The sequence below is a fragment of the Pan troglodytes genome, chromosome 4 (assembly GCF_028858775.2).
Source record: "Pan troglodytes isolate AG18354 chromosome 4, NHGRI_mPanTro3-v2.0_pri, whole genome shotgun sequence".
Lineage (NCBI taxonomy): Eukaryota > Metazoa > Chordata > Mammalia > Primates > Hominidae > Pan > Pan troglodytes.
In genome coordinates, this window is record NC_072402.2 from 94,562,390 (window position 1) to 94,587,953 (window position 25,564).

At 37.1% G+C, this 25,564-nt stretch overlaps 1 protein-coding gene across 4 annotated transcripts in view; it reads left to right on the forward strand.

The window, feature by feature from the left end:
- Positions 1-25,564, forward strand: part of ERAP2 (endoplasmic reticulum aminopeptidase 2) — a 50,241-nt gene that overhangs the window by 18,576 nt on the left and 6,101 nt on the right. For all 4 annotated transcript variants that reach the window (XM_063811396.1, XM_001138529.7, XM_003310768.6 and 1 more), the window contains exons 5-17: positions 1,000-1,120; positions 4,210-4,364; positions 7,160-7,273; positions 8,287-8,418; positions 8,650-8,781; positions 12,043-12,111; positions 13,427-13,602; positions 14,195-14,274; positions 15,293-15,476; positions 20,868-21,024; positions 21,487-21,671; positions 24,558-24,719; positions 25,237-25,377. In XM_063811396.1, the coding sequence (XP_063667466.1) occupies positions 1,000-1,120; positions 4,210-4,364; positions 7,160-7,273; positions 8,287-8,418; positions 8,650-8,781; positions 12,043-12,111; positions 13,427-13,602; positions 14,195-14,274; positions 15,293-15,476; positions 20,868-21,024; positions 21,487-21,671; positions 24,558-24,719; positions 25,237-25,377 (1,808 nt within the window). The remainder of the gene's footprint in view (positions 1-999; positions 1,121-4,209; positions 4,365-7,159; positions 7,274-8,286; positions 8,419-8,649; positions 8,782-12,042; positions 12,112-13,426; positions 13,603-14,194; positions 14,275-15,292; positions 15,477-20,867; positions 21,025-21,486; positions 21,672-24,557; positions 24,720-25,236; positions 25,378-25,564) is intronic.

The window sequence follows — 25,564 nt, forward strand, 5'->3', positions numbered from 1 at the left end:
ATCTATTACAATTTACATACGTATTATGTTCATGAATATGTAGATATATGAGTTGTGTAGCACACATACACATCATGGCACCTTTGCACTTAGACATGGATGTCTATGCATAGACATGGATGTGCAGGAGGTGTATGGCACTTCAGAGGACAGGTTCCTGTCAGCCTCCTTGGATTCACGTCCCAGCTCTACAACTTTCAGCCTGGGTGATCTGGAGCAAGTTACTAAATCGTTATGTGTTTTTATTGCTTCACCTTTAAAATGGCACCTGCTTCATAGAGTGGGTGCAAGTATTAAATTAGATTTTATATGTAAGCATTCAGCACAGTGCCTGGTAAACTGTCAAAAAATGGTGGCCATTTACATTTTTTCTGCATAAAAGTTTTGAAGGACTTCAGTTAATTCAGAACATAAAAGTGGGTCATGGAATAAAAGTAGCTCTATACTTGGAAGGCAAGAAAATTTGAATCTAATTCTATTTTTTCTACTTGATAGCTAATTTCTTTGGGGGAGCCATTGAACATATTTGAGCATTTCTTAGTTTAAAGCAAGCTTGACAGAGGGCAGATCCAATAAGTTCTTCATGGCTTCCCACATAGGTCTAGAAGAAACCTATGTTTTATTTGAATTGTGTTTGTGGTCATCATTTTGGAAAGCTAGTTGACAAGTGTTAAAGTATATCATAGAGATGAACTCAAGTGGGTTCCTCTCTATGATATACTTGGATTATGATACAATGGGTTAATATGATTTGAAAGTTACAGATGAGCACTGAGGAAATGGATTGTAACAGAAGATTCAGGGTGTTTGTAATTTTCAAGACTGACTTTTGCTTTAATACTTCACAGAACCTCTTATCCTTATTGACAACATGCTTAATGGTATCTTAGTACTTTCTTGAAAAGATGCAGTCTGCCTTTCTGTGTGAGAGGGTTATCAGGAATGGAATTATGCCAGGGAGCTGTCATTCAAAAACCTCTTCTGATCCACATTTCCCAGGTGTCCATCTATGCATCCCCAGACAAACGGAATCAAACACATTATGCTTTGCAGGCATCACTGAAGCTACTTGATTTTTACGAAAAGTACTTTGATATCTACTATCCACTCTCCAAACTGGGTATGTTCAAATTCCACATTATTGTCTGCATTTTTGCTCATAAAACTTGCTTTGATCTCTTCCCTCTTTCTCTTTCTATGTGATTTAAATGAGCACTGAGGTATTCAGTTAGCTCAGGAAAAAATAATTTGTTCCTCAGAGATGATTCTTGAGTGTAGAAAATAAAATATTTATGAGATGCCCCAACAGTGTGGATCATTTCTCTATTCTTTTATCAGGTTTAACGTTAACATATCTGCATCGAACTCTTTCCCAGGCTCATCAGAAAGGGCACACGCTGGAGGCTGGGACGGAAGCCAGGTAGAGGGTCCAGGAAAGAGATGGGGAGAAAAAGAAGGAACACAGTGACTGCTCTGTTCAAAATAGGGGTCCACGTGTCCAAGACGCTGTGGCTCCCTGTGGCGGACATCAATGCTCTCATCCATTATGCTCCTCTTCTATGGGAGGGAAACACACCTCCCGTCATGCTGCTCTTCTATGCCCAGCAGCATTGATTACAGAATGGATTTGCCATTAAAAAAATACACACACACACACACACACACACACACACACACACACACACACATTGCATATTAGAATTAGAGGGATTTCTGGAGGAATCACCATACCCTATTTGTACAAGTTCAGCAATCTTTTATAAAAGTTCTCAAAAGTTTATGTAGAGAGAGAACTGAAAAGTATGCCTCCATCCGTTATCTATATTGGGCACTGAGGTTGGATGGTAAGACTGTGGAACAGATTTTTTAAAAATTGCAGGAAACAGATCATCTGGTTGTGGTAGTAGGTCTTTACATGAGATGATACTCATAGTCTATCTTGCTTTTAATTTTCTATCATAAAAAATAAAAAACGTTATTTTTAGAATGTTGTAGAGAAGCGATCCCCAACCTTTTTGACACTAGGGACCAGATTTGTGGAAACAATTTTTCCACGAAGGTTGGGTGGATGGTTTTTGGATGAAACTGTTCCACCTCAGAGCATTGGGCATTAGATTCTCATAAGGAACATGCAACTTAGATCCCTCACGTGCGCAGTTCACAATAGGATTCATGCTCCTATGAGAATGTAATGCCACCTCTGATCTGGCAGGAGGCGGAGCTCAGGCAGTCATGCTCTCTCGCCCACCGCTCACCTCCTGCCATGCAGCCCAGTTTCTAATAGGCCATTGACAGGTACTGGTCCGCGGCCCCGGGGTTAGGGACCCCTGTTGTAGAGCATATAAAAACTGAATAAAGTTTCATAGCATATAAAGATTAGTGCTTGGGGTTTCTGACAGTGACAAAACATTTTTTTTCCTTTGGAATTTAGGATATACTTCTTATCCTGTCCTTTTTCGCCTCTTGCCCTCAACTCCAATGCATTTTCCTTACATAAATTAAAAGGGACCATCAATTGGCATACAGTTCCAGGCTTAAAAAAATTAAAAGCTATATCCAGGGGCTTATTTCGGTAGTTCCTGAGTCTTACTCTGTTATTATTGTGCAGGTTCTATATACCCTTTAGTACAGATATACTAAATCCCATTTATACGTAATTCACTGCTGTACTTTAGATCAAAAGTCAAGGAAAGATTAACAACAGCCATCAACAATATTAATGTTGTTCTTGAAAAATGCAGTCTTAAAGAGCATATGAAATATCTTTAAGACTAACGGAAAAGAAGCATGCAGCTTAGGAAAAAATAGAGCAGATATAAGTCCCACTACTATAAAATCATCAATGCAATTTAGAAGAAAAGTCATTCCCACATTTGAAGTGCTAATGAATACTAATCTTTATTAGCGCGAATTTAGTTTTCGATTGTGTTATGTATACTTGTTTTTAATGTACTAGAATTAACCAGTATTAACTCCAGACAATGTAATTATAAGCCAAGTGACTTGGTTCATTTCAAACTTTTAAAAAATTATCTTTTTTTCCAGCTAAACAGAACATTTTAGCTAGCAGAACTCAAAGACTAAATATTAGCCAGAAATTTTTTAGCCTACGTGAAATCATTAGCAAAGGATAGTAAACCATGCACATACATTTATACCTGTATATGTATATGTGTGTGTGTATATATATATGTATGTATATATGTATATATATGTGTATATATATACACACATATACATATACACACACATATACAGGTACATATATATGTATATACACACACATATACAGGTATATATATGTGTGTGTGTGTGTGTGTATATATATATATGCCCATATACGGTGTATATATATATATATATACACACACACACACATATACAGGTATATATATATGTGTGTGTGTGTGTATATATATATATATATGCCCATATACGGTATATATATATATATATATATATACACACACACACACATATATGGTATACACACACACACACACACGTAATGCAAATTAGTGCATTATACCTGAGTTGTTTAAATGATTAGATTGCACCTTTTCCCCCCACAACACTTTCTTAAGAAGTAGAGGAAATATCAGTGTTGAAAAGGAAATTGAAGTCAGAATCAATTCCCAGAGCTTTTTTCCTCTGCTGTCTTAGAAGGACATGTGCTCATAATAGAGGCTATATTTGCTAGAAATATCAATCGAAATATTGACTATAGAGATGGCTCCTAAGAGGTGTTCTCCTGAAATTAAAATCATGCATCTTTTTGTTTTTTCTAAAAATGAGTTCATTATACGTTTTGATGAATCTCAAACATATTAGAAATTATTTGATATCCTTTTTAAAGTTTTCAGCAGTACTAACATAAAACACAATATGATTGTTTTAAATAAATTATTTTCTTGGCAGTAAGGCACCCAAAATATTTTCAGAGTTCAGCACTTTCAGGAAGAAAATGGTTAAATGTCCATATGTTACTTCATCTACAAAACTCTTTGTACAACTTATTCCACTTGATAATGGGCACTGATTATTTTCAGCGCAACTATAAGACACCCTGTCAATGTTAAGATATTCTTGATGTTTTCAAAGAGTCTGCTTAATTATGCTTAAAGGATCATAGTGTATTTGAGCAGAGAGCAAATTCTATTTCTGGTGTGGGAGCCATAAAACTCAAGTATGGTTGTTCTTATTTCTTAGATTTAATTGCTATTCCTGACTTTGCACCTGGAGCCATGGAAAATTGGGGCCTCATTACATATAGGGAGACGTCACTGCTTTTTGACCCCAAGACCTCTTCTGCTTCCGATAAACTGTGGGTCACCAGAGTCATAGCCCATGAACTGGCGCACCAGGTACTTGGCACTCATGACATTATCTCGATATCAGTTCAAAATAACATTATATAGAACACGACCAATCTTCCTGAAACAAAATAAATCATCTCATTTACCTCTAGAGGGGAACTTAGAGACTACTAAACCTAACACAATGACAAGTAGCACAGTACTCAGTCTCTGAACTGTGGTGTGCATACTGGAATTTTATTACGAGAAGTAGCCATTAAATTTATCCTCTAAAACCTTTCAAAGCAAAGCCTTCAAATGTCACTTGGGAAAAGAAGGGAAGTGACTATACAGACACATGAAGCACAGAATTGGAAACCTTACAAATAAAGATTTCTACTAAAAATATTTCTCCTTATATCCCCTGGTACTCTGGCATTCCAATCTAGGGCAAAATCACTCTTCCTTCAGTTGGAACCTGTGCTTACATGGCCATAATGAAATACTTCAAGTGAAATTTGATGGGTTGATGATCCTGGGCACATACCTAACTCTCTGAAGTTCAGTGTCCCCATCTATAAAATTAAGTTAATAATAGTTCTGTTTCATAAAGCTGTTGTGAGGATTATGGATAGGGAAAGTGTGCGGATCACATAGTAAGCACTCAATAAGTATTAGTTATTAATGATGATGACAATGGCCACTACATCTACAAGAAATACTACTATTCCTTGCGAAATAACTTATCTAAGGGCCATCTATCAACACTGTATTACATACAAATGTGGAATTGTAAAACTAGGTCTATAGATATTGGAGACTATTCCCTCTATTTCATTTCTGAAAACTCTCAGTAACGCAGTAAATTATTAAAGTCACCAAAATTGTCTTTCACCAAGTGGGCAAATATCATTCTGTTGTAGAATCTGGTAAAATCTCTTATTTAAAACATTTTAACTTTATCCTTTATCGTCACCACAATAATGAGCTGTTTGTTCTTTAAAGCAGTGAACTAAATACTCTGTTACACAGAGAGCCATGCTCAACACTGTGCTTCGAGAACACATGGGCTGCTTCCTTTGGTTCAAAATCTCCCCACTGGCGCATTTTAGGTGTTTTGATCATGAGTCACCAGGAGCTCTAAAGCACTTAACTGAGTCTGGGGATTTCTAATCTTTCTGCCAATTGTTTGTAGGGAAGTGCTCTGTGAGCTCTACCTCTGAGGCTCCATGCTCCCTCTGGCCCTCCCTTTAATAGCTTCTCTTCCACGGAGATGCAGTCAAGTGCTGAAGCAGCAAACAGCACCGGAATTTTTGCCCCCACTTTTTTGTCTTCCCATTGATTACCATGTTAACATGTCACTCTGTGCATAACCCTGGCAAAGATTCCCTCATGCCAACTGTCTTAGCTTGGCATACAAGGTTCCCATGACCCAGATCCTTTTTACCTCTCCAGCCTCATCTCTTGCCTACACCTAAGCTTTAGCTATCCAAGATTACCTGCCATTTTCTGAACATGCCAGGTTGTATCACTCTGCCTTTGCTCCTACTACCTGATATTCAGCATACCTGAGTACTATTTACAAGGCTCAGGAAATGAACACTGTCCTGGCAAAACTGATCATTTCCTCCTGGAATCCCCTCTGTCCCTGGCAAAGACATTGATCTTAGCACCTGCTTTACTGTATTTATTTGTCTACTGGTTGACTTCCATCATTTGTATTGAGGCAGTGGCTATATTATATACATCTTTGTATTTCTAACATATGGCATGGTGCCAGGAACGCAGTAGGTTCTCCGTAGGTATTTACTGAATGAATGAATAAACTAGTCTTGCTAACTGGTAAAGTGGCTAGAATCAGTTTATCCTGTACTTCTTATATTCACCGGTTTTCAAATTGAGGAAACACCTCTCCCTTTCCATGAATGCCCTTCAGAAGATTGCTGCCCACTTGTAAAGTAATCTGAAGACTGTCAGAAAAGGAATAGTGCTTAAACTGTTTCTAGAAGCTACAGACTTATAATTTTCTGTTCTGTAACTATAACCAGGCTCTTCCGAATCTTAGAATCTTATTGTTGAAGCTTTGGTCCGTCTAGAGATTGCAATCTTAGAGACATACACTAGATGTGCAGTATTAGGCATATAAACTAAATAAATAAAACATAAAAGCACATAAAAGAATAGTAATATTTAAAATGCATAATACAGATCAAATATAGGTAAAGGGTAAATATGTCAATTATCTTTATGCATCCTTTTTATTTGATTTATATATTTTTTAAATCTTAGACCTTTATTGTTTCTAGTGGCCCACTGAAGTAAGTCAGGGGCAGAGGTTAACAACTGAATTTGCTCTTCGGTAATATTATATAACAACCTGAGAGCCCTAAATGAATTCTTATGATTCTCCTAAGTACCTGCTACTTAATATAAAAAGATAACTTCACCCAGGACACTTGGATTTATATTTCTCCCTTGAACATCATCATATATCAAGGACAAGGTGAGATTGTTCTTATTGGGCAGGAAAGAAAAAAACTACCTCCATAAAGTGTTCCATTTTCTTTCTTAATATTAAATCTAATAACTAGGAAATGTTGGGCAGATAGAATGAAAGTCGAAGAGTTAAGGGCATTGAGAACACACAAAAAAAAAGAAAAAAGAAAACCAAGCAAAAATGTGGTGGTGAGAATAAGAAGGCAAGGAAATCAGCAGAAGAAAATTGTAGAGAGAGAAAAGGGTAGCAAAGAGAGAAGAGAGATCCTAACTAATAAAAAAAAAGTTAGTAACCATTGTATTTTTTTGCTAAAGTTAATAATTTTTATTTGTTTAACTTCTAATAATATTGAGTTTTTACCTCCTAGTGGTTTGGCAACCTGGTCACAATGGAATGGTGGAATGATATTTGGCTTAATGAGGGTTTTGCAAAATACATGGAACTTATCGCTGTTAATGCTACATATCCAGAGCTGCAATTTGTAAGTTCACAATTCTGTGTATCATACTATATGGTGTAAAGAATCATCAATTCACTATTAAAATTTCAAGTGAATGTTAAACAGAAAAACTACATAACGTTGTGGTTTTTGAACATATGGCATTTTGTTTGATACACGAAACAGATCACAGAACTGGATGAAACATTGAAGGTTTTAGAAAACAATCAACATAAATCTGTCACCCCAAAGTCTGTAAAGAGAGAAGGCAAACTAATACAAATGTAGAACTGTGTATGTGGGTTGAGAGGAAAGAACATCACTGTTTGTATACATCTGCACAGGAATGCCCATGGCTACTAGGTACTATAGAGAGTTCTCGGCATGTAACCTGAAATCAGCATCATTGGGGGTGTACTTTTCTAGAATTTCCAAAGGGTCTGCTGGCTTCCCCAAAATGTGTGAAGGGATTTCTTCAGGTACGTCTTTTTTAAAAACGAATATAGTGGTCTGAACACTACACAAATTTGCATATCAAGGTGGTTAGTAATGGTTAATTAGGTCTTTGGGATATATATTTAGTCCAGTACACTATAGACAGACATGGATTCAAAGTTAGGCTCTTCTTGTTACTGTGTATGTACTGAATTTGTGGCTTAATGCCAAAGCTTTATATATTCTTATTTGTAAAATGCATATACCATATCTCCCTTGCAGAGGTGTTGACAGGATTGCAGATGATAGGTCTAGGCACGTAACAAGTATTCACTAAATGGAAACCATTATTTTATTTCTGTATTCAAGGGCTGGTACATGGTAAACATTCAGGCAATGTCTGAAGGAATATTGGATTTGTATCTTTTTAAAGTAGAGAAACTTTAAAAAGATGTATTCCCCTTTGGCCAAAGGGGAATACATACAAGAAAAGAAACATCTCCCAAGAAATATCGATTGAAATCTTACCTCTAAGAACATCTTACTAAACCTACTATGTTTTCTATTGCTTTTACAGTGTCAAATAGAAACTAAAACTAAACATTTTTCTCCCTGTTTAGGATGACTATTTTTTGAATGTGTGTTTTGAAGTAATTACAAAAGATTCATTGAATTCATCCCGCCCTATCTCCAAACCAGCGGAAACCCCGACTCAAATACAGGAAATGTTTGATGAAGTTTCCTATAACAAGGTAGTAAATATCACGTGCAGGTGGAAGCTCTGCTTTCAGAAGAAATGTAATAATGACTATAGAATCAGCAGTTTAAGTCATTGGTGCCAGTTCCTGCTACTTGTTTCACTTGTTATTTGTTCACTTTTCAGACATCACACATGTTCCGTAAAATTTAAGCTTCCTTTAAAAACATACCATATTACCATTTTCTTTATCTCTTTTTTCAACTCTTTTGTTTTTTTTTTAAAGGGAGCTTGTATTTTGAATATGCTCAAGGATTTTCTGGGTGAGGAGAAATTCCAGAAAGGAATAATTCAGTACTTAAAGAAGTTCAGCTATAGAAATGCTAAGAATGATGACTTGTGGAGCAGTCTGTCAAATGTAAGTCATATGTTGGGTAATGATAGACTGTTATTTAATCTAGAAAGTAACAGAATAATTGTGAATGTTTATAAATAGCTATATATTGTCAGTCAACCATATTTATTCTGCTTGCTATGTTGTCATGGTCTATAGAAGGCAGCACTTCCCTTTTTCCTCTAACACCACACTAGGATGTCACGCTGGGGTGGCCCCAGGGGCTCACTATTTGACCTGACTTTCTTTGGTTTCTCTTCTACGACTAATCCTACACTTTTATGTTCCCTTGATCTAAAATCTTTAAAATGTTGTAATTTCTATCATATAACACCTAATCTCTGGCAAATTTTAAGGTTGTCAACTGTATTCCCCAATGTGTATATATTTGTTGAGCAAAACTAATCTTCTCTCTTATAAGAAGAAATCTTGCTCAATCTCTAGATCATTGTGCCTATATTTCTAGTGCCTTTACTAGCTGAAATGCCCTTTCTTCTTTCCAACAATTCAAATGCCACCCAACTTTCAAGATCCAGCTGAGATTTCACCTCCTCCTTACAGACTGTTCCAGCCCTCATTCGTTTGCCTGTCTGCTAAATTCTTAGCAGTGCACTTATAATCTGTTCCACATAATAGTACCCTCTTTTATTGTTTTTATTAGTTCAATAATGATAATGTGCTTAAGAACAAAAATTGTGTCTATTCTTTTTTTTAATGTGATAGCACCTAGCATATGTTGATCTTATAATAGTGATTAATAAGCAGTTAATGATTGATTAAATAACTTATGGTCTCTTTGTCTTTGGGATTCATGTAGATAATAGGAAAGCCAAAGCAGAAAAATTCAGTTAATTCAGATGATTCTAATAATTATTAAAATATTTTAAAATTTCCAACTGCAAAGAAAATAATTTTTTATAGAACCATTAGACCCAGAGAACTCATACCTGTAATTAGAAGAACCCTAAGTCATTGTAGACAGAAGAGATCCTTTCTTTTTTACAAGCACTTGTGTCCCAGGGACAGTAATAATATTGTTTAATATTTATGCAGCAGTTTACAGTTTAAAAACACTTTCATGGCCGGGTACAATGGCTCACGCCTGTAATCCCAAGACTTTGGGACACCAAGGTGGGTAGATCACTTCAGGTCAGGAGTTTGAGACCAGCCTGGCCAATTCGTGGAACCCCGTCTGTACTAGAAATACAAACATTAGCTTGGCATGGTGGTGCTTGCCTGTAATCCCAGCTATTCGTGAGGCTAAGGCAGGAGAATCACTTGAACCCAGGAGCTGGAGGTTGCAGTGAGCCGAGATTGCACCACTGCACTCCAGCCTGGGTGACAGAGCGAGACTCTGTCTCAATAATAATAATAATAACAATAATTAATAATAAACAAAAAATCAAAGTTAAAGAATAAAAAGCACTTTCATGTTGATTATCTCATTTGATATTTTTGTGCCCTTATAAAGCACACTTATGGTCCAACTGATGTGTGATTTTGTGGTTAAAGAAACAAAATCCAACAATCAAAAATTATTTCACAGCTCCTATTTTTTACTTGCATTTCTTGAAAATCCTGAGACATATTCAAATACATAGTTTTTACTTACAAAAATACTTATAGGCCTGGTGCGGTGGCTCATGCTTGTAATCCCATCACTTTGGGAGACCGAGGTGGGCAAATTGCCTGAGGTCAGTCTGGCCAACATGGTGAAAACCCATCTCTACTAAAATACAAAAAAAAAAAAAATTAGCCAGGCCTGGTGGAGCACCTGTAATCCCAGCTACTCGGGAGGTTGAGGCAGGAGAATCGCTTGAATCCAGGAGGCGGAGTTGCAATGAGCTGAGATCACACCACTGGACTCCAGCCTGGTGACAGAGTGAGACTCTGTCTTAAAACAAAACAAAACAAACAAACAAACAAAAAACATATAAAGATGCTCTTTACTATCCATTTCCATCACCCACCGTCAGTGGTCCAGACACTCTTTCTCCATGCTTCCGCTTAAGCTTCTCAGCACCAAGTATTGTGTTGCTTCTGTCTCTCATCCCTCTCCATTTCCCTCTCCCTTGCTATGTGTGTGTGCATGTATGTATATTTGTAGACATCAGTTTAGCTCCCCTCCAACACAGAAGAATCTATCATTTGGTGTGCATACTGGCAGTAGAGGGTGGGAGTTAAAAAGAAAATTTGGCCAGCAATTACCAGATCATTTTAGGCCAGCAGTGTAAATTCCTGTGTTATTTTTTGTCACATCATGCTTATAATCATCTCAAAAGATAAAGTAATCATCATTACTCCGTGTTTATAAGTGAGAAAACTGATATTAAGGGACAGATTTGCCCAAAGTCACCAAGTCAGTGAGAAAATCAGTACTTAAAATTTGTCTTCTGACTCTAAGTCCAATAGTTATTCAATTATATCACAGCTAGTTCCTAGTTTTAAGAAAAGTCCCCCATCAATCTTCCCCTAAAGGTCCTAGATTTTGACCAACTCCCTTCTGACACCAAAGGGCCCTGTAGTATTAAAATAATAAATTACTGAAAATATCTTGCCCACCATTGTGTCACATAAAGTCAATTCTAATACATGTCAATAGCAACTTGAGAATGAGAAGAATTAGTTGCTGTTATTTTTCATAAGATCATTTAAAGGCATTTGAGAGCCTTAGCACATTCTTCATTTTTTCTCATTTGCAGTTGCCCTTAAGTACTGGTTATTCAAGGGTCAATTGCCAAGTTGGTACTTTTCTTAATTCTTATTTTATTCCCAGTTAGTTCGAAATATTGTACACTCATCACATGCTGTTGTGATAGCCACTGTAGGAATACCTTGGTAAACAAAGGTGTTCCCCTACTGTCAAAGAACTTGTAATATGTCAGGGGAGAGTTAACAGTACTAGACAGAGTTGCCTACATGCTAAATAGGGGCATACATAACATGCAGCATGAAATAATAAAATAGGACCTTTCTTAAGGGAAAGAGAAGAATTGGATAGAAAATTCAACAAATTGATTCTTCCTTAGAACGGTTAATGACTTTATTGAACTTTTTAAGGAAACTTTACACATGCGTATATATAACACAAAGAAATAACTTTTGTGGACTTCTATCCTAGATCACCGCAAACATGCCTTTTTTTCCATTTTTATGTTCATTATCATGTCTGGATGAATTATTTCATATAGCTCTTTTAATAAATGCCTGCATCCATGGCTAATGTGCACGTTCAGCCAACTAATGATGCCTACATTGCAGTGTTCTTTTGTTCTTGTTTTGTAGAGTTGTTTAGAAAGTGATTTTACATCTGGTGGAGTTTGTCATTCGGATCCCAAGATGACAAGTAACATGGTAAGGATAAAGAGAGTCACAGAGTAGAAGAGATCTGTGGAATAGCCTGACCTAGAGTGAGTATGACATACAGAGTAGCCCACCTGTCCCTTTTAAAAGCTGGAGAGAAAGAGAGCCCCCACGATTTTCTCTAAAACAAAACTGAAGGGGAAATGTTTGGGGTAGTTAGGGGGACAATGCTGTTGCTACTATATTTTTGTTGTTATAGTTCGGCTTTCCCACAACCCCACTGCTAGCTAAAAATATCTCAGGCAAAATGTTTTTGAGTGGTTACTACTGCATTGGCATCCCTTAAGCTCTGAAAAATGCCAAAATAAGTATGCTGTTAGGTTTGGAAATACAGTATATGTTTTTCTTTTTCCTTACCTCTGGGAAGTTATAGAATCACTACAGGAAAGACAAAAGAAAGTCATCACAGGGGAAAAAAGGAAAACTTTTTATTTAAACGAAGAGTCATGGTAATCCCCTGAATATATATTTACATAAATTTATATTTATTTATTTTAGACAAAGTCTCGCTCTGTTGCCCAGGCTGGAGTATAGTGGCACAATCTCAGCTCACTGCAACCTCCACCTCTCTGGTTCAACCAATTCCTCTGCCTCAGCCTCCCAAGTAGCTGGGATTACAGGCACACACCACCATGCCCGGCTAATTTTTTTGTATTTTCAGTAGAGATGGGGTTTCACCATGTAGGCCAGACTGACCTCAGGCAATTCGCCCACCTCGGCCTCCCAAAATGCTGGGATTACAGGCATGATTCACGGCGCCTGGCCCTAAATTGTGTTTTCTAAAGGAAGGTTCAGCATCATCCAGTGATCAGAAACCCATACTAGCAGTGCAGCAGCCAGAGGTTTTGTTCTCCATTCACTACACCTCTATTGATATTAAATTGTTCTGTTGAAATATTTAAAGCTTCCCTAAAGAGAGATATTTCCCTCGTAAACCACCCCTCCTGGATTCTACTGTTATTTGAGGGTTTTGTTTGTTTGTTTGTTTTATTTTGTTTGTTTGCTTGTTTTTGAAAGGGGTCAGGAAAGAGACTCCAGTCTCAACCTCCTTTTCACTGGCTTTTCCTGCCATGTATTCACCCTACTATATCCTGTATATATCCCTCAATTCAAGTAATTTGCAGAGAGCAGCCCTGGGATAGCCATCCCTAATCCAGTTGCCTGGATTACCCTTCCCTGAGATACCAGTCCGAGTCTTCAGTTCCCCAAGCCTTGTTTCTGGCATCCAAGGAGATGGAAGTTTCTGTCCCTCTGTCTTTGGATTGTCTCCTCTCTCTTGAGTTATCATAGTCACCTGTCATTTCAGCTCGCCTTTCTGGGGGAAAATGCAGAGGTCAAAGAGATGATGACTACATGGACTCTCCAGAAAGGAATCCCCCTGCTGGTGGTTAAACAAGACGGGTGTTCACTCCAACTGCAACAGGAGCGCTTCCTCCAGGGGGTTTTCCAGGAAGACCCTGAATGGAGGGCCCTGCAGGAGAGGTGGCTGCTTTTCTTCTTTAGGTCTAGCTTACCTCATCTCAGTTTCCTCGTTATTTCCTTAGCTTTCTCTCAGCTCATCTGGCAACTTTGTAGGATGCTAGTTCCATATAAGAATCAAAGGCCTAAAGTAGACTTGATAAGATTTAAAGAGCTTCATATAACCCGGACTTCTTTGTTCAGGAGCACCATTCTTAGTGATTCCATCAGCCTTGAGAACTTCAGTTCTTGGTTTAGTTATTTGAATCAGCATCAGGCTGGCAGTTTTTGAAAATGTGAAAGGAATATTGGATTTTCTTTCCCATACAAACAGCAGAAATTGTTATGGTATGAGATTAGGACAGCAAATGACACAAGTATTTGTGGCAGAGTTCGACTAGGTAGATATGGCTGCTCCTTTATAATTATCATGGAATAATTTTTTGCATACTTAAGGATATGCTAGTCTTAGCCTATAAAATTTATAAGACCACTTGTGGGTAGTATGAAGGATGATGGGTACTTAGGTGCCTTTTACAGTCTGTCTGAGTCTGACAATGTGAAAAATCACAGCAGCATTCTTTTGGTCTGTAACTATCTTTACTCTCTGTCATAGGTACCTGTGGCATATCCCATTGACCTACTCCACGAGTTCTTCTAATGTGATCCACAGACACATTCTAAAATCAAAGACAGGTAATGAACTAATTAGCCAAACAGGTATTTCAATGTGGAAATTAAACATGTGTTGAGCTATTTGAAGGAACGACACAATAAGTAAATCTAACAATAAAAGATTTATATTTGAGGGAAGTTGTCATTTATCCATATGTTACTAAAATAACTCTTTTAGTAAGAAAATCTGGATTTTTCATTCAGTGGGAAGTTCTCTTGTGCTTTTATCATTTAGAGACAGATTATTTACATCAAGAAATAACAGAAATCTATCTTATGTCTTATAATACCCACTAATCTATTTTTACAGGTTATGGATAAGGCAAAAAATGTTCAGTGGAAAAAAGCACATACTTTAAAATTGATTGCTTCTGGATTCAAGTCCTCACTCTCTCACTTATTAGATGTGTGACCTTAAGAAAATTTACAAACTCATCCTGAGCTTCAATTTTTTCATCTTGTGTTGAATAAAGACTAAACCTCACAGTTGTTGAGAGAATATTATAATGTAATTTTACCCTCTAGTATAATATATGCCATATTAAAAATACATAGTATAATTTTAATTTTCTTCTAAACACTTTTAATAAAATTTGAGAGGTTTTCCATCACAAAGTCATGCTTAACCTGGAGTCCTTTTTTACTAAAATGAACAAATGGATCACCTATTTACACATACATATTTCAATGACTAGTGACTAAACCTTGAGACAAGGACATCATCAAATTAAGCCAAATTCCCATCATGCTAGTCATCTGGCTCACTGGGCCCTTGCATGTCTCTTAGACCTGCATAGACAATTTTTTAGAACAAATTCAGCAGTCTTATTCCTATGAATTAACTTATTTATTAATTTAATAAGACCATCTTTCCAAAAGAAATCATCCAGTGAACTATGAAAATGAATATCATTATGACTCTCCCCAAACTTCATCTTCCCATTGATTTATAAGTAATTTGATTAAAACTAACAGTTCTGGAGATGTTCTGAATAAGTTTGTTGATAATAAAATGTCTATGCCAATTTTATCCTCTTAGATACTCTGGATCTACCTGAAAAGACCAGTTGGGTGAAATTTAATGTGGACTCAAATGGTTACTACATCATTCACTATGAGGGTCATGGATGGGACCAACTCATTACACAGCTGAATCAGAACCACACACTTCTCAGACCTAAGGACAGAGTAGGTCTGATTCATGATGTGTTTCAGCTAGTTGGGTAAGGCAACATTTCCTCTGACTTCATGCGAAATAACTGATTCGTAACCAGATATGCTAGACTTCAATATTGAATGTTCAACATTGGTCATTGATTTAATATGGATTTGAATGGAATTCAAACAGTGATCACTAGGCCAAAGACTACCCACTAATAACGTATTTTGACCCACACAGTGTTTATAATTGTAATCCAATATTTTAAAATGTGGAGAACTTTACCTAAAAATCCTGACCTCTGGAATCTCTTAAAAATGATATTTGGCAACTGTGGGTCTTTATCCTGTGGGCCACAGGATAGCTATAAAGGAGAGTGCAGTGGGCCAAACTCTTTAGGCCAGGCCTACTTTCTCCCAAGCACCAAAGTCCCAAATGGCCTGTTTCATTCACTTAGTGTGGACTCTCTAAGTATTTGAGCTTTTGACCCCACATTTAAAATGTATTTATGATATTAGCTGCTACACCAAATACCGGTGTAATCTCTTAAGGAAAAGTACAAATATAGTCTTAACTTTTATAATTTTAAATGGGTTGTTATGAAATCTATTCATTACTTACACTGGAGAAATTAGTATGACGTTTGTAGGGAAATGAAGTAATAAATGGCTGTTTGCATTCATTCCTCTCTAGACTTTCCTGGAAGGACAAAGTGTTTTCTTTCCTTTTCTATGTATCATGAACAGGATAATGTGTGGAATGAATCAGGTCACAAGATCACCAATGGCTGGAGGGAATTGAGGACCAGGAAGTATATTGTGCATTGCAAGCTTTCCCTATTCTGAGAACTACTGTGATGCACTCACTTTACTCAATGTGACATATAATTTTCTTTCAGGAGCTTGTTTAGGTCAAATTGAGTGAAAGTGACCAGCAGGACATCTCTGAGACAAAGTTTCTCGGTACACTAAAATCCTCTAGTTAGAAAGAAAAGAGGAAGTGAGGCTTAATCCTCAGTCCCATGGGTCTCAGGAACATCTTGGAGGCATAGGTCATTGGAGGCCAAAATTAGGAAAAACACCATCCTACATATAAGTGAATGCATGAAAGGTGAGCTAAGAAGCAGGCTATTGCTAGTTGAAGGAGGTTTGCCTGCTCAAAGGAGAAGCTCTGAGTAGACTGAAGAGAAGATAGATTAACAATGCAAGGCTTGGAAAAAATGGAGAATATTGACAATTCAGCAAATTAATCTTTTAGGTAGTTGTGAAATCTTTTTTGCTGTTTCTAGCCTATCCACTTGGATTGTCTAAATTTAGCAGGAGGAAATTTGCAGTTATTGATGCATTGGTGGAAAACCAATCATCTTTTCTTCACTAAGTAGACAGATTAATGAAGTTAAGAATACAAATTTTATATGAAAATTTCAAGAAGATTTCAAGTATTACCTCTTCACTTACTAATTTTTTTAGCTTGGACAATTTTTTTTTTTAACCTTTTTAAGCCTAAATTTTCCAGTCTTTAAAACTTTATTACTAATAATATCCGATATACAAGGTTTGGAGGATTGCATAGGTAATGAAGATAAAGCAGTAAGTGCAGTACTTACTCAATAAATGTCAGCTGTTAACATTATTAGTATTATCTAATACAAATTATTTGAAATGTCATGACATGAATAGGAGGAGGAGATGACAACATAGAAAAGTACATTTCAAATAATGTGAAGTTGAGAAAAAGGCAGAATGTAAGTCTGTGTATTATTATGTTTGTTTGCAACTACATATGAAAAAAATAAGTGTGAAGGGGAAACAAAAACCTGAAGGAATTATTTCAAAATGCTATTGTTGAGTGTGTAGGGTATTGAAATTATGAGCCTTCTCTAATTTCTGGTTTTTTTGTAATTATGAGTCTAATTTCCAGTTGTTCTGAAATTTGTTTATATTTACTTATATTACATTTATAACAAAAGTAATTGTATAAGTAAACAATTTAAAGCTCTCATAATAGATAAAAATAAATAATTTTTATTTGCTGTTCTTTCTCAATGCTATAAACCACTTTCCTCCCTGCTTTATGAAACTTCAATTTAAGAATTAAAGGAGGCCCGGCACAGTGGCTCATGCCTGTAACCCTACCATTTTGGGAGGTTGAAGCAGGCAGATCACTTGAAGCCAGGAGTTTGAGATCAGCCTGGGCAACATAGTGAAACCCCGTCTCTACTAAAAATAAAAAAATTAGCCCAGTGTGGTGGTGTACGCCTGTAATCCCAGCTACTTGGGTGGCTGAGGCACATGAATCGCTTGAACCCAGAAGATCACGCCACTGAACTCCAGCCTGGGTGACCAAATAATACTCTGTCTCAAAAAACAAACAAACAAAAAAGAATTAAAGGAACCAATAGTGATCATATTTAGTTTGGAGACAGAATTTTTTTTTCTTTTTAATTTTTTTTTTTTTTTTTTTTTTGTAGAGACAGGGTCTCCCTATATTGTCCAGGCTGATATTGAATTCCTGGCCTCAAGCACTTCTGCTCAGCCTTGCAAATTGCTCAGTTTACAGGCATGAGCCACCACACCCAGTGTAAATCAATCTTTACAAGAGGTGATACTATTTAATTCTTTAGTGGACAAGACATTGTTATCCAAGGGCTGTCTCCAGAGCCATTCTCTTAACCACGACACGACACTGTCTCTTTTTTTTTCTTCCTCCCCCTCCTCCTCCTCCTCTTCCTCTTCTACTTCTTCCTCTTCTTCTTCTTCTTCTTCAAGGGCTTTGCTCTTCTTCAAGGGCTTTACTCAGGCTGCAGTGCAGTGGTGCGATCATGGCTCACTGCAGCCTCAACCTCCTGGGCTCAAGTGATCCTCCCACCTCAGCCTCCTGAGTAGCTGGGACTACAGGCACACACCACCATGCCCAATCAATTTTTAAATTTTTTGGCAGAGATGGCATCTGCCTATGTTGCCCAGGCTGGTCTCAAACTTCTGGGCTCAAGCAATCCTCCTGCCTCGGCTTCCCCAATTGCTGGGATTACAGGTGTGAGCCACTGCACCCAGCATGGAGAGAGAATTTGATGCAAGAATTGATATTTATTTTAGTTCGGTTTTCATACATTTTAAATGTAATTTAAAGACATGGGTCTTGGATAAGTTGAGTGGAATTGAAATGACAACTTCAATTTGCCTATAGAAAAAGCTATATTTGTTTCTTTTAGTCCCACACCTTAAAAAGAAAACCCCACATTGGGCGCAGTGGCTCACGCCTGTAATCCCAGTACTTCGTGAGGCCAAGGCGGGCGGATCACCTGAGGTCAGGAGTTCAAGACCAGCCTGGCCAACATGTTGAAACCCTGTCTCTACTAAAATTATAAAAATTAGCTGGGCATGGTGGTGGGTGCCTTCCCAGCTACTTGGGAGGCTGAGGCAGGAGAATCGCTTGAACCCGGGAGGCAGAGGTTGCAGTGAGCCAAGATTGTGCCATTGCACTCCAGCCTGGGCAACAGGAGTGAAACTCCATCTCAAAAACAAAACAAAACAAAACAAAACAAAACAGAAAACCCAAATTGGTGTTTCAAGAATATGATGTTATTTCTCAAAGGTACAATCTAGCTGAAATCATATACAAGTAAGTAGGTGTGGACTTTTACTGTTGAGCTAAGGTTTATGTTTATATATGTTTTATTCTTTAAGCTAAACAAACATTCAGATAACATTCTATGCATTTTTTGAAGCATAGGGTTAGTAATGAGGACTTAGATTTTTTAATTAAACAATTCGGTAACTATATAAAAAGAAAAGGAGTCCCTTATGAATAAATATTAAAATTAAAAGAAATAGGCAACTATAAAAGTAAATATTTTTAATAATGGCATTGATTTTAGTAAGAAATCAATTAGGCTGGGCTGGAAAGAAAAACTGGCTTAATATAAAGTAGTTTTAATATGTCAAATATTCTTCTTAAAATTGTGGCCCTGGAATATCATTTCCGCCTATTGCTGATGCTAAGGTATCAACTGTGCCAGGTATTGTGCTGCTCACACAGGTGGGAAGGAGTAGCAACATTTTGTGGATTTTTTTTTTTTTAATACGGCAGACTAGCTGGGCCAGGTGGCTCATGCCTGTAATCCCAGCATTTTGGGAGGCCGAGGCGGGTGGATCACCTGAGGTCAGGAGTTCAAGACCAGCCTGGCCAACATGGTGAAATCCCGTCTCTACTAATACTACAAAAAATTAGCTGGGCATGGTGGCACATGGCTATAATCCCAGCTACTCAGGAGGCTGAGGCAGGAGAATTGCTTGAACCCGGGAGGCAGAGGTTGCAGTGAGCTGAGATTATGCCATTGTACTCCAGCCTGGGTGACAAGAGCAAAACTCTGTCTCAAAAAAAAAAATATATATATATATGGCAGACCACAGAATCATGGAGTATATGGTCCAGCCTTCCGTCTTCAGGTGAAATTTTTGAAAAAAATTTCCATAAGTCTGTTTTAAAGCAGCAAGTCATCATGATTGAGAAGATTAAAGGGACAACAAAAGTTGGTTCTTTTTCATTTCCTTCTGGTCTCTGTTCCCTCTTTTTAGACAGGAATTTAAAACATGTATAAGCCCAGAAGAGGTAGAGCATTATGTTAATGATAAGCCCAGAGGAGACACCCTTTGTTCTGGAATCAGTTTCCACATCACACGATTGTGTTATTCTGGGAGTTGGGTGTTCACAAGAATGGCTTATAGACTCTGTGTGCAACATAGCCTCCCAGAAACACACCTGAGGAGCACTTTCCAATAGTGAGGTTATAATCGTTCGTTTCCTCTACAGAAGATGCCCCAGCATTTTGTACTTAGAATAATAAACCTGTCATTTATTCTTCTCACTAGAAGAAAACGTAGAGAAGGCATGTAACTTTAGAATCTAAAAAGATGAAAATACTTGTTTTGTCCTATTCACAATGATTACCGCTTCTCTGATAGGATTAAGGACAAACATCAAAGAAAAACAAGACATGGCACCTGTCCTCAAAGTTCCCAATGTACTTGGAGAAACAAGTCAAACCCACACATGAAGCAATTAGAGAATGAAATCATGTGTAAAAAGTTTGATATTATTTGGTACTAAATGTTAATATTGGCTAATATTTATTTCATTTATTAACCTTTTGCTATGTGGTAGACATTATTCTAAATGCTTTTTAAAATATTAGGTCATTAATCCTCACAACAAGCCTATGAGGAAGACAGTATTATTATCCCCATTGTATAAAGAAGGCAATAGGTCCAGAGAGGTTTGGTAATTTGTCCAAGATTACTCAGCTAGTCAGTGGCAGAGCTAAGATTTAAACTGAATGGTCCAGCTACAATGACCTACTTCTGTTATTGTTCTCTATTTCATATTTGTTTTAATGTTAAAAATATTAAAAACTATAAGATATGCACAAACCACTGACATTTGTTTTATACTTCAGTGCAGGGAGACTGACCCTAGACAAAGCTCTTGACATGACTTACTACCTCCAACATGAAACAAGCAGCCCCGCACTTCTCGAAGGTCTGAGTTACTTGGAATCGTTTTACCACATGATGGACAGAAGGAATATTTCAGATATCTCTGAAAACCTCAAGGTTTGTGTTGCTTTTAGAAAATGTATTAAGTAAATACACAGTGTCTGGAGTATCAGTCAGGCTCAGTTTGTTTTGTGTGAAGTCCTTGAGGTTAAATCTGGAGCAGCTCGGGGGACTGACTGATAGCATGTAATGGTCAATGACCCTTGTTCTTTACCATTGCCAATCCTAAGAGCTAGATACCAGGATCATGTGCAAAACATCTCTACTAAAGGTGATTTTATTTTATATCCATTGATATTCCCCTTTCAGATAGGAAATTAAACCATGTTTAAATGCAAAAACTGTTTCCTAAGTATGGTGGGTAAGAGCCAGAAAAAGATAAGAGAAATACAAAGATACACTGTTTGGGGAAAGATTGGGAAAGATGCAGAAAGTTTAGAGTTGAGCCCTTTAGATGGGCAAGAACTGTGTTAAGGACTAAATTTAGCCTCTCTGTTAACCATCTCATATTTTCTGCAGCGTTACCTTCTTCAGTATTTTAAGCCAGTGATTGACAGGCAAAGCTGGAGTGACAAGGGCTCAGTCTGGGACAGGATGCTCCGCTCGGCTCTCTTGAAGCTGGCCTGTGACCTGAACCATGCTCCTTGCATCCAGAAAGCTGCTGAACTCTTCTCTCAGTGGATGGAATCCAGTGGAAAATTAAAGTAGATGTAGACTTCTGTCCTACCCTTTGTTCTTTTCTCTTTGATGTAAAAGTCTTTGATCAAGCAAGACATTAGGTCTAAAACCTTTTAGTGAGGATAGAAAAAAAAAACATGCTGGGCATTACAAACCCTGTTTCATGCTCTCACATTGTAAGTGCTATGTATGGAGACTAGTACAGTCTCTACCATGAAATGTAATGGTGTCCATTATTCTGGTGCTGGCTGGATGCAGTGGCCCACGCCTATAATCCCAGCACTTTGGGAGGCCAAGGAGGGTGAATCACTGAGGTCAGGAGTTCAAGACCAGCCTGGCCAACATAGTGAAGCCCTGTCTGCACTAAAAATGCAAAAATTAGCCAAGTGTGGTGGTGCACGCTTGTAATCCCAGCTACTTCGGAGGCTGAGGTGGGAGAATTGCTTGAACCTGGGAAGCAGAGGTTGCCGTGAGCCAAGATCACTTCACTGCACTGCAGTCTGGGCAACAGAGAAAGGCCCTGTCTCAAAAAAAAAAAAAAAAAAAAACTTTTCCTGTGCCAAATTATTATAAGATGGTATCATAACTTCTCTCGCTATAACTAAATCTGTGAGCTTTTTGAAATCCTTTCTTGAATTCTTCTTTTTAAAAAAGTAATTCAAGTTTTCTTCTTTTTGGACTTTTTTTCCTTGTTGGGATTCAAGCCTGAAATCAGTTTTAGAAAAAAAAAAACTTAAAAAAAAACCTTTTAAATCTATTATTCTCTTCTTTTTGTTTCTGTTTCAATGGGTTGTATGAGTGAAGCTAAAATGTAAACATCCTACTGCCCTATACAAAATAGAATACTATTATTTCATCTTTATGCTAGTTACAAGAAAGATAATCTTAACCTGCAGTAACCCACCTACAGTAGATATAAGTGTTCAACATGTTGAATATACCTATGAAAATATTCTAGGTAAACTTATTTATGCTCACAATCAAAAATATGTGATTAAATATTGTTGGTTTTTTCTAAACTCCAACATTGCTAGTATGAATTTTAATGAAGAATTTCTTTACATAGATTAATTGATTAATTCATTCATTTGTGGATTTGAAATGTAACTAGTTGCACATTTCCTTTATGCCAGCCAGGTATTGCTGTAGGAGCTAAGGATAAAGTGGTGAACAAAACAACCATGTGGCCTACCTTCAAGAAGCTTACAATGTGTTTGTTACCAATTGTTATAAAGTTGTTCAGCAAAATACACTAAAATGAAAACAATATGTATTATAATTATTTGATCTTTATTATATTATTCAAATGTCACTTGGGGTATTTAAGTACATATAGTATAGAGGAAGTAGCCAAAGCATTAGAATCATAGGTTTAAATCCCATCTGCAAATGGCAAATTATGTCATCTTGTGCAAGTTACTTAACTTTTCTGAGATTTATTTCCGCTTTAAAAAAATCAGGATAATAACTATCTCAGAGGGTAGCTTTTGACAGTTAAATAAGATGTATGGAGACTAGTACAATCTCTACCATATGGTCACTTTGTGACAAATGCAAATTTCTGGCTCCCTCCTCAATGCTCTGTGTTGTGTTTTTTCTGAGACATCAATAACAGTTCTTATTGATCCGTTGACATTTGGGATTAAAAAGTCATATGCCCACTTAGAATAAAAACTGGTTAATGTCCTCAAGATAATAAAAATCAAAATAGTGGTGTCTTTTGTAGAAGGACAGAAAATCATGTCACTGCATCTTAACAGTTTTAAAAAATTATAAAATAACTAGACACTAATGAATTGTACCAAATTAAGACTCACTAGGCCTAGAGAGTCAGATGACTCCCAGACAGGCCTCAGAAAATGCTCTCAACTAGGCCAAGTGCCGTAGCTCATGCCTGTAAGGCCAAGGGGTAAGAAGATCCCTTGAGCCCAGGAATTTGAGACCAGCCTTGTCAACGTAGTGAGAGCCCATCTCTACAAAAAAAATTAAAAATTAGCCAGGCATGGTGCTATGTGCCTATAATCACAGCTGCTCAGGAGGCTGAGGCAAGAGGATTGTGCAGGAGGCTGAGGCTACAGTGAGCCATGATCACGCCACTGCACTCCAACCTGAACAACAGAGTAAGACCCTGTCTCAAAAAAAAAAAAAAAAAGAAAGAAAGAAAGAAAAGAAAAAAATGGCCGGGCGCGGTGGCTCACACCTGTAATCCCAGCACTTTGGGAGGCTGAGGTGGGCGGATCACGAGGTCAGGAAATCGAGACCATCCTGGCTAACACGGTGTAACCCCGTCTCTACTAAAAATACAAAAAAATTAGCCGGGCGCGGTGGCGGGCGCCTGTAGTCCCAGCTACTCGGGAGGCTGAGGCAGGAGAATGGCGTGAACCCCAGGGGGCGGAGCCTGCAGTGAGCCCAGATCGCGCCACTGCACTCCAGCTTGGGCGACAGTGAGACTCCACCTCAAAAAAAAAAAAAAAAAAAAAAAAAAAGAAAAGAAAAAAATGCCTTCAACTTGGTGATAAAAAAGCATCAAGTAATCATCTTAAAAAAAAATCTTATAGCACCAATAGTGGCCACTAAATGATAGAATTTATATAAACCAGTAGTTTTGTATTTCAGAAAGCTTTTATATTTGTTGATTACATCAACTTTCTATTTTCACCTCAGAGTAGGTTAAAATTTTATGCTTATTTTCTTGCTAACATTTTATCATCAGTAGGAGATAAAACACAAATAATTTGCAGAGTAAAAGCACATGAAATATTTTTATAAGAGTTCGGCAGAGAAAAAGATTTAATACATTGAGTACTGAAAGCAGTTCAGAGATTATTGTGTTATAGGACTTAAAATTGTCATAAGAAAAAAAGTTTTTCTTTCATAAAACTTTTTCTTCATTTTTATGCTTGATATTACAGTATACCAACAGATGTTTTAAAGATTGTGTATTCTGTGGGTGCTCAGACAACAGCAGGATGGAATTACCTTTTAGAGCAATATGAACTGTCAATGTCAAGTGCTGAACAAAACAAAATTCTGTATGCTTTGTCAACGAGCAAGCATCAGGAAAAGTTACTGAAGTAAGTTCAATAATTTAACTAAATTGTTATAAGTAAACTGACACAAATTCAGTGAAGTCACTAAAACTTCAGCCACCAGTTTTAAAGGCATAAGATAATTGAATCAGAATGTGTAGGCTTTAACTTTACTTTCAGAAAAGAATATATTGACAAAATGCAAATATTGAAAACAGGTATTCCCTAGTTATTAATCATATGATTGATACTAGACAAGCAGTTATGTTTTATCTTCAGAAACTTGAAGAAAAATTATTGTTGTAAAAATACATTCTTGCATATAAGATGTGTAAACGATGCTAATCAAACTTATTTGAAATAATAAGTAAATGTTTTTGATAGGAACAAAATAAAAATTATTTCTAAAAAAGTAAAAGTTTAATTGGAACATTAAAAAATTGGTAATTATACTTTTATCATGCCTCTTTCTGTTCTATTCTTTTAATATATTGGTGGCTTGAGTTAATGTCCATGTACATAATACCTACTATTTAGAAACAAATTATTTTTCTTTCTTCAGGTTAATTGAACTAGGAATGGAAGGAAAGGTTATCAAGACACAGAACTTGGCAGCTCTCCTTCATGCGATTGCCAGACGTCCAAAGGGGCAGCAATTAGCATGGGATTTTGTAAGAGAAAATTGGACCCATCTTCTGAAAAAGTTGGTATTCATTTTCATCGAATGTTTGTTCTTCCATGCAGATGTCTCAGTTGCCTCAAACCAAGTGTAATCAAATGTTTCTCAAAGCATATAAATAATACCATTTGTATCCAAATAGTTCAGTGGAGTCAACTTTGAAACTCCCTAGCCCAAATTATCCTATCCAGGAGTAAGGGAGAGACATGAG